At 36.7% G+C, this 16,799-nt stretch overlaps 1 protein-coding gene across 1 annotated transcript in view; it reads right to left on the bottom strand.

Annotated features, from left to right (window-relative positions):
* The window catches only part of LOC127622474 (NBAS subunit of NRZ tethering complex-like), a 281,526-nt gene that overhangs the window by 178,337 nt on the left and 86,390 nt on the right, over window positions 1–16,799 (bottom strand). Inside the window, 3 exon segments of the mRNA XM_052096575.1 lie at window positions 5,626–5,728; window positions 5,799–5,921; window positions 14,480–14,542. Of these exon segments, the coding sequence (XP_051952535.1) occupies window positions 5,626–5,728; window positions 5,799–5,921; window positions 14,480–14,542 (289 nt within the window).

Here is a 16,799-nt window from a genome sequence, read left to right as displayed (position 1 = left end):
CCTCTCTTTGAAGTGTAGTCCTCCGCAAACTTCGTTTCAAGGGCTATGTAGCCCTACGCCTTGGCCCTAGCCCTTAATCATAATGAGAATTGAGACGCCACTTCACCTCACATGAACGCGCAAAACCGAGGGGGAGGGGTAAGGGGAAGGGGTAAGGGGGAGAAATGAGATGCAGCCTTAGGCTATTTAACTGCCAGCTAGCAGCAAACGATCTTCTTCTACGGTGTCTTCGACTGATGGCACACAAGCGTGCAATGATAAAGAGAGCCCAGGCAATCGATATCACAACCTGAGATGACGGCATCTTCGTTTATGTCAGCGCTTGTCGCCTCTGTTGACGTAGCAGCCTGCTAGCGGCAAGGGAAGATGACGCAAACGGTAATCGAGTGGCGTCTCATTTCTTAGAGTACGTTCTTACCCCTACCCCCCTTCACTCGATATTGAGGGCCAAGGGGAAGATGCAGACAAAGGGGGAGGGGTAAGGGGGAGAAATGAGATTGGCCTTAGACAACATCTGAAGAAAATATGTGTTGTGGTTGCCCTTTCAAAACTTGCTGCCTCCATGCTAGGGTGTTGTGGGTGGTTGCTTGCTGACCGAAGTCAAAAGAGCAGATGCTCTATGTCTATGAAAAAGTCTCTATGATATTTAAGGCTGAAACGATAAGGCGACGTTATCGGCAACGTCGACAAAAAAAAAAATTATAGACACAAATTTTCATTGTCGAATAGTTGTTTGATCTCATTTAACGTAACATGAGATCACATTTAACTGTAATGATGATGCACGAGAGCAGCACTGCAACTCGCGTCTGACTGAGGAGAGGAAGAATTACACAGATCACAGTCCTGATGCACTCTAAACATTCCAAACAGCTTCAGATGATGTACATCGAAAAGTACAAATACCAAATAAGTAAATACAGAAGCACTCTCGTTGTGGAATAAGCAGAGCCAGAGCTCTTTAAAGGAAACACACCGGTGTTCCATCTTAAATGCAGTTTTAATGCGTTATAGCTTTATTAAAGTTCAAATAATACGGAAGCTGGTCATATAATCAACTACAAAATCCTACTCTGGCATTTCTCTGTCCGGTCAGCGCCTCTTCTATGAGTTGCGCAAATGTCCCGATCTAAGGAAGAGAGATTGAAACTGCACCCGTCTGATGTACACATGCTCATCCCTCGAGCCCGCACTTGCTAAAGCTAGATAATAATGCGATGGTTCATGACTTATTGAATCATAATATGTCACTGTGCATTTCTTATTGTGAAGAAAATTGGCAATATGCAGCTTTATTAATAAGAGAGAGTTTGTTTTTTTGGGAGTTGAAGTGAACAAAAAGGTGAGAGGGAAGTCTTCGCCCCATTACACATTGCAACAAAATACGTTTATGATTTGTTTTGGCTTGTATTCCAATAAAAATATATAAAACTATGTACATTTTCTTTAGCAGCTATACTTCAGAAGAAAAAATGGTTATCTGAGAATGTTGAATATAATATTAAAAATACAAATATTTAAAAATATCTAAAAATATAAAAAATGTTGTCTTTACTGCAATCGCAAAAGTATAACCAAGTGAAATACACGTATATACAAAATACACATACTGTATATTTAGATACATCCTCTTAAAGCAAGTCTAAATATCTTATATGTTGCTTCTCAAGTCCATGTATCTTGTTTTAAGTATTTATAAAATGTTACATGGAAAACAAGACAAAAACACTTGATAACAATAGTTTTTATTTTACAGTGAATTTCTTTACTGAATTACACTTAATCAAAAGTATTTTCCCCCCTTTAATTCAGTGAATGTCATTTAGAGGTATTTTTAAAAGATGATTTGTCCTCTTTATTGTTAGTAAGCACGTTTAATACAACCTTTTAATCTGGGCACAAGCTGAATAATTGTTTAAGAGCTAATGATTAATCATTACAATAATCGCCGAATAGTCAAATAATCTTTCTAATAATCAGTAGATTAATCGATTATAAAATAATCTTTAGTTGCAGCCCTAATGATATTCTTTTCTCTTGATCTGGCTCTGGTCCGTCCTTTAAAATATGTCTAATCGATGGTATTGTTAATCAATGGAATATTCTTCTGTTAAAGCTATCAGAGAGTGTTATTTTAACTGCATTTTTTTAATTGTGTTTAATAGTGGAATTTCTGGTGAAGAACTTCACTACTCATGATCCTGAGGGGGAAAATCCACCAATTAGAGAATCACTGCGAACAAAACGCTGCAAAAGAGCTCAGCAGCGACAACCAGCTTCCATGTTGCACTGTGAATGATGCAACTGAGTCACCCATTCACTAACAAACTTCTTATACATATTTGTATATATCTGCATATTTTGAAATTCAATAAGAATGCATTGATTCTATACTTACAATCAACAACTTTAAATCAGTGGTTTTATGTTTTTCTATAATTTTGTATTTGATTGCACCATTTGCAATGCTTGTAACCTTTGTCTTTTTGTATGATTTTTAAATGCTGTTTTCCTTTCAATCTAGGTTTGTAATGTTGTGATTCACCTCAGAGCTGGTTGGTTTGGTTCATGGCTTAGAACTTAAGATATTATAAAATATCTGGGGAAGAAATGAATGGGAAAAATACTTCCACAGCCAAGACAGCTAAAAAGTGGACTGGAATTGTTGCATTCTATTTCTTACACAAGTAAAAGTACATCTCGCCACGGCAAAATATAAAGTTTAGGATTTAGGGTTTGTTCAAAACAGTAAGAGCTGTTTTGTAAGAGCAATAGAAAACTTGCCTTGGCAAACACCACTAATAAATTATAGATATAACTAATTATCTGCGTTTCATTATCACTCTCCATTTGCTTCATTTCCTAATACAAAATTCCACTACAATTTTCAAAAGATTCTGGTCTTCCAACACACCAAAGCTGTTTTCCCACTTGGTTAGAATGCTTGATGTCATAAACATGAGTGCTATTTGAGTACTGCGTGAATACAAGCGGCATCAGTTTACAACAGGATGAGAAGACATCAGCTTTGCTGTTTTATTAATGTTTTTGTTGCAGCTTCATACCAAACAAATGAAGCAAACTCTGATGTGAAATGGACTAGAGGTGCCACCAAAAGCTTTAGTGTGAAAGTGTTCTAAGGGGTCATTCAGAAGGAAGGCGTAACAGCGCTTGGAAAATCTGGAAGCAGCACAGCAAAATAGAACAGGATGTCGGTGTCTCCATGTGTGTACATTTGAACTTGACATGGCATCTAAAACTTGTGGCACTCATTCCAGAGAATGCAAGACAGGGCACAATGGTCAAAAACGTGTGCCTAATGCATGTTTACATTGTAAAACAATTGAAAAACAGTGCAGAACGATGCGTAAAACACATTCTGTGTGAACAGCTCCCTAAGATTTTGTGTGTGATTCTGCAGTTTCTATCAATGGAGCTAAAAGGGCAATCCGTGAATCCAGATCTGATCCTTGGAAGAGATGAACAGGCCAAAACCAGAGTCAACAAATCAGTTACCACACCACAACATGTAATTTCACAGAGAGCGTGAGTGTTTTGTGCATGTGTGTTGCAAAATCTGAATATCATTAACCGATCTTAGAGCTTCATAATGTCTTTAGAAATATAATCGGCAAGTGCTTTAATCTGTCTGCATTACAGAATCCAATTTCTGCAGAGCACTCTGCACCAATAACTATAACACGGTTAACTCCTAACACTGCACAAATGACATATCCGTCCCTGCTCAGTCTGCGAGCCAATGAGCCATTCCTAATGCACAACCCACAGAGGTAAGGCAGAGTTTAGACAGAGCTGGTTGCTGAGGGTTGTGTAAATGCAATAGCTGTTTAGCTATTGAAGAGATTTCAAAGCAGCTCTACTGTACTCTGTCAAATGAATCCAGACAGAGAGAGGAGATGGTGAGAATGACAATTCCATAAAACTGCATCCAAGTTCTTTTATTTTCCTCTTAAGAACTTTCAATTTAATGTTTGTGTGGGATATCTTTCAAGAGAGTGGAGAAAAATACAGTGTAGGGGCCCTATTTGACAGTAACTTAGTAAGAGAAATTCAAAAAATGTAAAGGGCGATGGATACTTCTCTTTTGTTGTTTTCTTTATATTTCTCTCTCTCTTTAGTCAAAGGGTGAGTGGTGGGGGAGTTTAGTATGAACTTTTGAGGGTGAGTTCAACTCTGCTATTCTGTTCTTGATTGTGATGAAGAAATTGATAGTGATGAGAACGCAGCCTCGTTAGAGAATAGAGCTAAATTACAGAGCATCACACAGACAAAGCCCACCATCTTTCACACACACATGCAGATATGCAGACAAACGCCAACCAGGGTGAGCAACAAAAGAAGGTAATGAGAGTACAGATAATGTAGGAGTTATGAGGCAAAGTAAGAAAAGAAGAGCTGGAATATTACGGGAAATTTACGAAACACTAAAATGTCCAAAATATTGCAGTAACGAATACTAGTAAGTGTAGTTTGGTGTGGTGAAGTGTAGTGTAGTATAGCATAGTATATTATAGTGCCCATTAAAGTAAAATACACATAAACTACCCAACACTGAAACTGGAAAAATGGCTTCAAAGCTTTTAGATGGTCCAGTCAAATGCTGATTATGATATTTTCACACACCATTTCTCTTCTTTTTTTTTTTTGTCCTTCCCAGGACAGATCATAGTGTAAGAAAACTATTTTGGTCTGTTACTGGGTTATCTTTTGCATGCTTTTTTAAAAGGCATATTCTGTATATTCGTATTAAATGTAGGCTAATGAAAAACGATTTCTTTGAAAAGGCCACACCCACATGTTTAAATAATGTGAAATATGTAACAAACGATTTTTTGACATCAGCATTCTTGAGGGTAATTTTTTGGAATGAAGAGGTCTAGCATATAATATGGAAAGGTGGTTTGTGAAACACGATAGAACATATTTTTTAGACATTTTTAGGTTTTTCATTTTTATAGTGCCACCAAATGGCCGATGTGTGCAATTTATTTTCTCGTGTCCTCAGAATGACCCCGTAAAGTAGTTTTCTGAGTTTTGTGAAAATATCTCATGCCGTTGAAGAGATATAGGCATTTGTGTAAAAGTTGCCACTCATTCTTTGTATGTTTATGCATACCATTGCAATGATGAATCGAAAGTTCAAACTTTTTTTTATAATTATTGATATCGGCACTCCAGAAAATCTTTCTGCACTGTTGAATGGCATAGGACTAGTTAACAAAAATAGGTTTTGCAAAACTATTGCAAATTGCTAAATAATTCGGAAACGACTTGAGCCAACGATTCCAGTGATATAAGGCACTTGAGTGTACGAAATATGGTTTAGGAGTTATGTACCAAAACGTGTTTGTCTTTGCTACAGCGCCACATATAGGCCAATCACGGTGAGAACATGCAAATGTGTAGCCAGCTGGAGTACTACCATTCCCCAATGTTTCATGTCTCCAGGCCTTACGGTTTGGTCTACACAATCAGTTATAGGGCAGAATAATAATAATATACATCTTAGCACTTACAACAGGGTTTCAGCACTATGTGCTTGAACCCCTCACTATTCATATATTATTACTATATTATAACAGTCAATAAAATGTACAGTATTACCTGATGGCAAGTCTCTGTCTCTAGACAGGTATAAACATTCTGCTGCATGTCCAACAGATCGTGAAGTAAGCTTCTCCACACTGTCTCACTCACAGGAGGGTTTCTAAACAAACAACAGATAGTGAGACAGGTGCACATAGGTGCTCTGGGAAATGTGTGTGTGTGTGTCATACTTGCGTCCTGTGTGACGAGTGAGTCAGACCATCAGCTGGTGAGTTTCTTCTTTGCTGTTCTGACTGTTCCTCATGAACGAGATGGGCTTCTGGAGACCATGCTTCTCCAACACCTCAGCAACACTAAAGAGAGACAGAAAAATATAAACAAGAAAATGACAATCACATTTAAATCTAGTGCATAAACATTTTAACCTGCCTGTGTAATTAATGTAATAAAAAACACATTATTAAAGTTTAAATTTACCTGGTTAGTCCCTTAAGATTAAAATACTATTTTCAAACAACATACAGTTACAAGATATGGTATTTGAACACTTCGGAATTAGCTGGGTTTTTTTTGCATTAATTGGTCATTAAATGTATTCTCATCTTCATCAAAGTCACAAGTATAGACAAACACAATGCGCATAAGATAACACCACACAAACAATTTTAATTTTCAACGTCTTTATTGAACACATCCCACTAACATTCACAGTGCTATGAAAAAGGTAAGTGAACCCTTGGATTTAATAACTGAATGAACCTTCTTTGGCAGCACTAACCTCAACCACGTGTTTCCGGTAGCTGTGGATTAGACCTTGTGACAAGGAGGGGGGGCATGGCCGGACCATGAGGGTGCATGCCTGGCACTGAGTGGCTCAATCAGCAGGAGAGAGATAAGAGGAGGAGTCTGGAATTCCAGAGAGAGACAGACAGAGAGAAACCCGGGATTGGAGGAGGACGCGCCATCGAAGAGCCCTCGCCACTGACTGGGGTCGCAACACAGAGGAGGTGTGATGCGGCAGTGCTTGAGTGGTTCGCCTGAGGGTGGAGGAGCCTGCTGCCATCCGACAGGAGGCGGGGGAGCTCGCTGCCGTCTGCCAGGATGTGGAGAAGACACTGCTGGTCGTTAGAGGGCGGAGGAGCCGCTACTGTCCACCAGGAAGCGAGGTCCAGTGCCATCGTCCGGCATTGCTGAGAACAACTGCCCACTTGGCCGAGGACCGAATGACACAGTGTTCTTGGACGGGAATTTAATTTTTTTACCTCCCTCTGTCACTCCCACCCTCTTTTCCTCTCCCCTCCCCTTGTCCTACCCAGCTACCCAGGAGGCAGAGAGAATCAGCCGGCAAGGACATGGCAGAAGGGGGTAAGTCAGTTCGGAGCTTTCCCCGGCCTGAATCGGGTGGTGGGGTTATGTGACGAGGAGGAGGGCGTGGCCAGGCTGAATGGCTCAATTAGTGGGAGCGCGATAATAGGAGTCGTCGGGGATGCCAGCGATAGAGAGAGAGAGAGAGAGAGAGAGACATGGAGCTGTGTGTGTCGTTGAGTCCGAGTCAGGTCCGAATTAATCTGTTCAAGAATCTGAATTAAAATTGTAACCGTAAACTCAAAATCAATATTTTAAGCTTATTTTAACCTTCACAACTAAGAAAAACTATTTTTCAATATAAATGCAAAAAACAAATGATTTGTATCCTGCTGAACAAATTTCAAAGTGGTTTCAGAATGAAAGCATATGCTTTAGGTGTATGAAGACAAAACTATCCTTGAACACACTTTTTATTGAAATTACATTTCAATTATTTGTTGCTTTTCCCCTCCACTCAAACATACACCAAAAAAAGGGAAAGCTGCTGAAGTCATTACAATGTTATTATTTCGAATTTCGATTTAGTTTTTATTTCAACTTCATTTTCAATTTGTCCATTCAATTTAGTTTAGTTTTATCTAAAATTATGGGTGAAATACATTTAATGTAATTAATTAAAAATATTTAATGTGTTTAATACATTTAATAAATGGTAATATCAAAACATAAATACAACAACATAAAATAAAAACAGAAAAGATCAGATACCGTTAAAAAATATTTATATACTACAGTACAGTTATATACTACACTTCACACTTTTCAGTCCTCCTGCTGTGTCCAGGTGTATACTACTTCCCTATGGTCAAGATAACATTTTTGACAAACGCAACTTGACCCAGGCTGACATTTCTCTTCACATTATATTTAGTATATTATATTTGTGTTTCCGCATGTATCCGCTTTCTATTTTTAGCGTGATTAAATCTAGCGCATTTTACAGCGCACACCTGTTTTTATCCTCTGTGTTACACGGACTATTGCATCGATCTCAAAGCACCACTTATCAACAACAACCATAACAACAAACAATTGTGTGAGAGATTCACATCGATCTCAAACCCTCAACGCTCAGGAAAAACCAACAACAATCAATGTAAGTCCCTACTGAGAATCATGTTGAAAGAGCCCCAATAAATGGTAATTCTATTGTAAGGAATGTGGAAATAGAGACTCCAGCCACTATTGTTAAATGCATTTGGGGTACTAGAGCATCTGACCTCAGATCAAATTTACAAGTGCTGGCTAATGCTAAATGTAGATTTTCTAAAATTGCTATTCATGTCAGCACTAATGATTTTTGGATTCAGCCAGACAGAGATCACCAGAAATTATGTTGAAAAGGTGTGTGAACTTGCAAAAACGATGTCAGTCACTGTAATATGCTCTGGCACTCTCCCTGCTGGTCAAGGTGATGAGGTTTATAGTAGATTAGTGTCACTGACTGGCTGGATGTCTGAGTGGTGTCTGGAGAATAGCAAAGGATATATAGACAATTGGAAGAGTTTTTGGGGTAGGCCTGAGATGCTAAAGAGAGACGGACTCCATCCCTACAGGAAAGGTGCCGCTCTCCTCTATAGTAATTTTGCTCATAGTCTAGATTAACAATAGTATTTGATTTACTGGTGCCCAGGTCAGGAAGCAGACAAACTGGTTAATCCGAACATCTGCTAGCTGCCTTTAGATGTCACACAGGTCACAAAAACCACAACACATAGAGACTGTATCACCTAGATATCAAATAGAGATTGTGTCTGTTCCCTGAACTACCAAACACAAAACTCTCACTAAATCATTTAGAAAAAATTTGATTAAGGTAAAACTTGAACAAAAAATATTAAAGATAAACATCATATGAAGGTAGGGATACTAAACATTATATATCTTTCTACCAAAGCACTAATTGTAAATTAAATTATTACAGATTATAGTTTGGATACACATGTTTGACTGAAACCCGGCTTAAACCGGATGAATATATTAGTTTAAATGAATCTACTCCCTCAGGTTATTGTTATATACATGAGCCTCATCTGATGGTCGAGAAGCAGGTGTTGCTACAATTTACAATGAAGTTTTGTTGTTACTCAGAGGACAGAATATAACTTTAAGTCTTTTGAACTAATAATGCTTAATGTGACTGTCATATATAAATAAAAAAAAATGTATTTTGCCCTTGCTACAATATATAGATCACTCTGGTCTTATTCTGAATTCCTTGGTGAATTATCAAATTGTTTTTACCAGATCTTGTAGTTACTGTAGATAGAGCTTTAATTGTTGGTGACTTCAACATTCACATAGATAATGAACATGAAACATTGGGATTAGTATTTATCAATAATCTCAACTCTCTTGGAGTCAGACTAAATGTGACAGGACCAACTCATCGCCATAATCATACACTAGATTTAATTCTGTCATATGGCGTTGATGTTGATACTATAGAAATTCTACCGCAGAGCGATGACATCTCAGATCATTACCTCGTCTCTTGTATGCTGTGATCAGCCAATGTTACTAAATCTACACCACGCTATAGTTCAGGTAGAACTAATCTTTTGACCACTAAAGATAGCTTCACTAATTCACTATCTCATACACTCAGTGAGCCCCAAAGCCAAGACAAACTTGATGAAATAACAGAAAATATAAATAGCCTTCTCTAGCACTCTTGATAATTTCGCGCCCCTTAGATTAAAGAAAATTAAAGCAGAAAGCCCTGCACCATGCAACAATGATCACACTCATGCTCTCAAGAGAGCAGCTTGGAAAATGGAGCGCAAGTGGAAGAATACAAAATTAGAGGTATTTTGCCGTGCATAGAAGGATAGTGTCTGTAGCTACAGACAGGCACTAAAAGCTGCCCGGTCAACATATTTTAGCAAACTCATATAAAATAACCAAAACAATCCTAAGTGTTTATTTAATACTGTGGCTAAATTGGTTAGGAATAAAGCCTCAACTGAAACAGATATTCCGTCACAGCATGTGAGTAATGACTTCATGAATTTCTAATAAAATTGAAATAATCAGAAATAAAATTGGAATTATGCAATCATCTGTCACAGTACCTCAGAAAACAGTGTCTCATAATTTCCCTCATAATTTTCATGCAACTTCAATCATTCACTGCCATAAGTCATGAAGAGCTAACAAAACTTAGTGAAACATCAAAAGCCACATGTATATTAGGTCCAATACCAACCAAGACAGAGACTGCACTTATCAGAGTTACAAATGACTTGCTCTTATCATCTGATCGTGGCTGCATTTCTCTTCTAGTGCTTTTAGATCTAAGGGCTGCATTGGACATGATAGATCACGACATTCTATTGAAAAGGCTAGAGAATTATGTTGGAATTTGCATGAGCATGGTATAAGTCCTATTTAGCAGACCGCTAACACTTTGTCTATGTAAATGAGGAATTGTCAAACCAAACTAAAGTATGGTGTGCCACATGGATCAGTTTTAGGTCTTCTGCTTTTCTCCTTGTATATGCTTCCCCTGGGAGATATTATCAGGAATCATGGAATAAGTTTCCACTGTTATGCCGACGATAACCAATTTTATATTTCTTCAAAACCTGGCGAAATTTCACAATTCTCTAAATTAGCAGAGTGTATCAATGAAATAAAAGATTGGATGGCCAGAATTTTCCTTCTACTCAATTTCAACAAAACAGAGGTACTAATTATTGGACCAAAAACCTCTAAAAACTAGCCGCTAAAATATTATTTGACTCTCAATTAATGTACTGTTACATCGTCTTCAACAGCAAAGAACTTAGGTGTTATATTTTAGACAAATCTTTTCTTTCAAAATCAAATTACCAATATTTGTAGAACAGCATTCTTCCACCTAAGAAATATTGCAAAATTACAACATATGCTCTCTGTTGCTGATGCAGAAAACTAATTTATTATTTCATGATCTCAAGACTAGATTATTGTAATGCATTACTGGGAGGATGTCCAGCAAGATCAATAAATAAACTTCAATTGGTTAAAAATGCAGCAGCCACAGTGCTGACTAGAACCAAGAAATATGATCATATTATTTTATCATCGTTACATTGGCTACCTGTTACATTTCATATTAATTTTAAAATTATTTTAACTACATACAAAGCTTTGAATTGTCTAGCTCTACAGTACTTAAGTGACCAACCACGCTACATTCCATCATGTTCATTATGATCGCAAATTTCTGGCCTGATAATAGTTTCTAGAATATCAAAATCCACAAAAGGAGGTAAATCCTTTTCATATTTTGCTCATAAACTATGGAATAGTCTCCCTAACACTGTTTGAGATGCAGACACACTAACTCAGTTTAAGTCTAGACTAAAGACTCATCTATTTAGCCAGGCATACACCTAATTTTTCCTTCAACTCACAATTTACAGGCTGCTTTAGTTAGGAATTAAATACAATTCTTATTTAATTACTTATTTTTAAACACAATTCAAAATCATATTTAATCAAACTACACAATGATGACGCTAAGACAATATACATATTCAAGTAACATTTTCTGTTAATGCATGCTTTTCTGTAAAGCTGCTTTGAAACAATGTGTGTTGTGAAAGCCGCTATACAAAACAAAAACGACTTGACTTTTGCGAGGGCATGGTCACTTTCAGCAGCTGCTTCTTGTGAATAACAAACTGAAAATGTTTGAGTGCTTTTTAATAACTGAAACTAGCTTTAACCCACACCTCCAATCTCATTTCATTAATTGGATGCCAGATTTGACAACTCCTGACTCGAATTAGCTTTTTTTTTGCCTTTAGCCAAGGTGTACACATACATTTTCCAAATTACACTGTGGATGTTTGAATCATTATTCAGTATGTACAAGAACAATACAATCATCTGTGTGTTATTAGTTAAAACGGATTGTGTGTTTTTTTTTTTATTGTAACTTAGATGAAGATCAAACCAGATTTTAAGACAAATTTATACATAAATTCAGGAAGTTCCAATGGGTTCACATAGTTTTTTCCTTGCCACTGGAGAGCCTAAATGGGGGTCAGAACATTTGAGACCTCTAGTGAAAATATTCTATTTATTTTCTATTTTTACATTTTTCTGAAAATAATATTTTTTTTATATCTAATCTAATACATTTCAGAATTTCTTAGATTTTCCCCCTTTTGTTTTAGTGACAGCATGCACACAAATTGGCATGTACTCCACAAGTTTATGTAAACAAGAATTATCCATGTTATCCAGCATGATTTGAGAATGTTCCAAAGAGCATCTTGTGTGCTTCAGTTTACATAAGGGAATCTGGTCAAAATTTCCACATAGATTAAAAAACATGTATATACTTATTTGATTAGTGACCTAAATAGGGCAGAAACTTCAATATTTCTTATTCATTTAATGTCTTAAATATTCTTTTTTTTTTTTTTTTTTTTTACATTTTTCTAAATCCTAACACTTTATTTAATGTTTTAATTTAAGATTTTTAATCCAACATTATCAATGTGGTTTCAGACTATTAGAATCTACTGTTGATATGGCAAACCACAACATAACACATTCCAAGCCAGGACTTTATGCTCAACAGCTGCTCCGAGGAGCCATGAACCGACAGAGGTGTCTGAATCAACATCAGTGAGCTGAACTGTTGCTGTGTCTGGCTCAAATGCTCTCGATAAATGAGCATGTATCATCCCTTGGGAGCACCTGCACAGATGTTTTCTGTTTCTTTCCTTTCTTCCAGTCTCACACTCCTTCTCTCATGTCTTTTTTTCTCTCTACAATCTGCTGGGGCCACATTTACTTTTTTGAGTTTGCTTACATATTTGGGTGCTCCCTTCTCTCCCACTTTTTACTCCTCTTTAAATCTGTCTGTAGCTCTTTAAGCCTTCTCCAGTAACCTCATGACCTGTTCCCAATAAGGCTGTACTGTTTGAAAATGCAAATTGTTTTATTTTTTGCTTTCTTTTGTGTAATCTTCTGCTTAAAGGGGACAAATTCTACACTGTTGTAGCAGTTTATTTTTTAACTTAAGTCCACCTATAATGTTATTCATGGTTTCTTATGGACCAAAAACTTTAATTTAGTTTTAATTGAATTTTTTTCACCATCTGTATGACCCTTAGAATTAAACAGGCTGTGCCTTTAAGACTTATGTACATAAATGACCTATGATATGATTGGCTAACCTCTTCAAATGAGAAATGAGTAACAAGGCCCCCACCAAGATGCTGATTAATGAATAGGTATGGATCTGTAAATATTGACAGTAATACGTTAAAGTTTTCAGGATTTCCTAAACAACCCGTCATCCATTGGTTCTCTAAAACGGGTAGTCCTGACCAAACTCTTTGGTTGAACAAATGTTGCTATGCCAGGATGCTCAAACAAACAGATCAATGTTTTCACAGAGCGAGTTTAAACTTTGTGGAAATCAACCTACAGCTGGCTTACTAAACTGTCTATCCACATTAAGCTAAGAAATACTGTATATATGTGAAAGCATGTAAACCTTTTAAAAAATTACACACTTCACCTTTTACATTGGCAGAGAGAGTATGCGAGAATGATAAAGAGCAGGACCAAATAAGAGAAATTATTGGCAAAAATACAATTCAGATACAAAGATGGAACAAATCTAAATCTTGAGATTGTGAAAAAAACAAGTGATAAGTTACAGAGCAAACAAGAGAAAAAGAGATGAATTAAGGCTGCAGTGACTGCGTTCTCCCAGGCAAGCCATACATTTCTAAGAAAGAGACATTAATCATCCTTTCCACCGACAGAACCCTAATAGATCTAATGGAATGTGTCTCTATGGAGCCATTACAGACTGATCACATCACCGGAGCAAAGATTAGCACACAAACAGACAGACAAAGACACAAACATACATAAACAATCAAAACAAACAAACAACATGCATAACAAACATTCCACAAACAGATATTCAAAGCAGACATTATTACAATGCATAATTCCTATAAACATAAGGTGGTTATAGGTGGATAAAGAGGGGAAAAGTCTAAAGGTGCTGTAAGTGATTTTATGCATAGAATGTCACTGTCAATCAGTTTGCATGATCACATGGGAGCCCATATATGGGAAGCCATAATATAAATCATTCAAGTAAAATGGCAAATTCAGATTCGTAAGCAGTTGTCATGAGAGTATGCTTTTCTGCTACCATTGCTTTTGACAACACTGAGATGACGCTGCTGCACTCCTGCTCCATCTCTGTTTATAACAGTCTCAACAGTACAACAGTATATTTGCATCTGTAGTTTTTAGAAAGTAGAATGAAACAGTAAAAATGTCAATTTCTCCAAATGCAAAATTTGTTACTTGCTACATTTTTTATATATATTAGGTTTTTTATTTTACTCTCTAAAATTTTCTATGGACTCCCTTGCAGACCCCTGGGGGTCTCTGCCCACAGTCTGAAAACCTCTGTCTTACAGCACCTTTAATGAGCATCAGATAAAAAGTGGGTGAATGGATGCAGCTTAGCCTTTGCTACAAGGCATCCTGTTTGTTCACTCTCTCTCCTTACCTTAAGTGTTTCTCGAAAATGTCCACCTGGTCATGCAGGGCTTTTGTAGCGTCTGTCTCTGGTCTGAGAACGAGAAATAAACAAGACCAAAGTTCAGCCGTCTTGAACACACACACACAGACTCTATTATTCCACATAAAGTCACTCTCAAGCTGTTAAAAAAAGTTCACCCCAAAATGAAGATTCTCTCATCATTTACTCAACCTCATACCATCACAGATGTGTATGACTTTTTTCTTCGGCTAAACACAAAGATTTTTAGAAAAATATCTAAGCTTTTTAGGTCCAAACAATGCAAGTGAATGGTGGCCAGAACTTTGAAGGTCCAAAAAGCACATTAAGGCAGCATTAAATTAATTCTTATGACTCCAGTGGTTAAATTCATATCTTCAGAAGTGATATAATAGGTGTGGGGTGGGAAACAGGACAATATTTAAGTCCTTTTTTATTATCAGTCACATACACTTTCACATTCTTCTTTTGTTGTTGGCAATTCACATTCTGCATATTGTCATATAGTGGGCAGGGAGGGAAAATTATAGTAAAAAAAAGGACTTAAAAATGTCTCTGTTTCTTACCCACACCTCTCATATCGCTTCTGACGAAATGTATTAAACCACTCACTTGGCAAACATTCAGTTACATTATATTAACCTACAGAGCTGAGATATTCTTCTAAAAATATTCATTTGTATTCAGCAGAAGAAACTCTTCTCTCTAATCTGGAATGGGATGAGGGTGAGTAAATGATGAGAGAATTTTAATTTTTGATTATCAGTGCTTAGATTTTGTAATATTCATCATGGTTTAGTTAAGATTATGTGTTATTTACTGGTAATTGGTTATAGCTTTTATGGCCCTGCCTCTATGAATACGATTTAGATTTTCATGTTTGGTCCTAAGACAAGAACAGCACTCACTATCTACATTTACATTTACATTTATTCATTTGTCAGACACTTTTATCCAAAGCGACTTACAAAAGAGGAAGACATAAGCGAAACATCATAAGGAGACATTTGTACGAAAAGTGCCATACTCCAAGTTTTACTAGCATCAGAATAGCATTCAAAACAGATATAATTGCAACAAATATTTTTTTTTTTTTTAGTGACTGGTTAAGTGCTCTTGGAAAAGATGTGTTTTTAGCTGTTTTTTGAAGACAGAGAGTGAGTCAGCTTCACGGATGGAGTTGGAAAGGTCATTCCACCAACGTGGTATGATGAAACTGAGAGTCCGGGAAAGTGTTTTGGTGCCCCTTTGTGTTGGTACAACAAGGCATTGTACACTATCATCACTTGTTGCATTGATGGTTGTAAATGTACATGTATACATCATGCTAGGGGTGTCAATCGATTAAGCTGGCGTTTCTGCTACACATCCCTCTATTTTTTAATGCCATGAGTGACACATTTTTTAAAACACTGTGTCAAGTGCGACTTAAGCCCAAAGTACACTACCGATAAAAGATTTGAAGCACTTATTTTTTATTATAATTATATATTTTTTTTATAATAGTGTAAAGGGAGCAATGGAAAGGAGGAGGCGAGAACCAGCTTGACAATATAAATAATATTTGAATAAAAAACTAAAAACAAAAGACACAAACACACACACGATGTCTCTCTGTTGCAGCACCATCCGCAGTCTGCCTTTATCCCTCTCGGAGGCTTAATTAGACTGATTAGAGACCTGGTGTGTATAATCACAACCCAGCCCCGTCACAAATAGCAAAGTCATCAAAACTTTGTAAGAAAATAAATGGAACTATGGGAATTATGTTGTGACTAAACAAAATCAAAACTGAATTATATTTTAGCATCTTCAAAGTATTCAACATTTGCCTAGATTTTGCAGACATGTACTCTTGACATTTTCTCAACCAACTTCTTGAGGTATCTCCTTGGGATGCTTTTAAACAGTATTGAAGGAGTTCCATCTATGTTGGGTACTTATTGGCTCCTTTTCTTTATTATTTGGTCCAAGTCATCAATTTCAATACTTTTTTTTATAGAATTTTAGTTTTATAATTAAATAAATTTATATGGTGGCAAAATTATATTTTTGTCTACAAAACAAATTTCTAAAATTTAAGCATACGCCTTCAGACCAAAGATTTTTAAGATCATGAGAAACATTTCAGTCAAGTGTTTCAAAACTTTTGACCAGTAGTGTATACTTCGTTCAGTTGCTACAGGTCACGTGACGTAAATCTCATCATCAGCAGTGCGCGAGCACTGAACGTGTAATTTTCCTAACCGCGCGTCTTTGAACGCGAAGTCTGCGCATGGAATTATCTGCACGAATTAGTGGATCCACA

This window comes from Xyrauchen texanus, chromosome 28 (assembly GCF_025860055.1).
Source record: "Xyrauchen texanus isolate HMW12.3.18 chromosome 28, RBS_HiC_50CHRs, whole genome shotgun sequence".
In the NCBI taxonomy this organism is placed as follows: domain Eukaryota; kingdom Metazoa; phylum Chordata; class Actinopteri; order Cypriniformes; family Catostomidae; genus Xyrauchen; species Xyrauchen texanus.
Note: the sequence above shows the minus strand (reverse complement) of the source record. Positions and strands in the feature narration are given on the sequence as shown.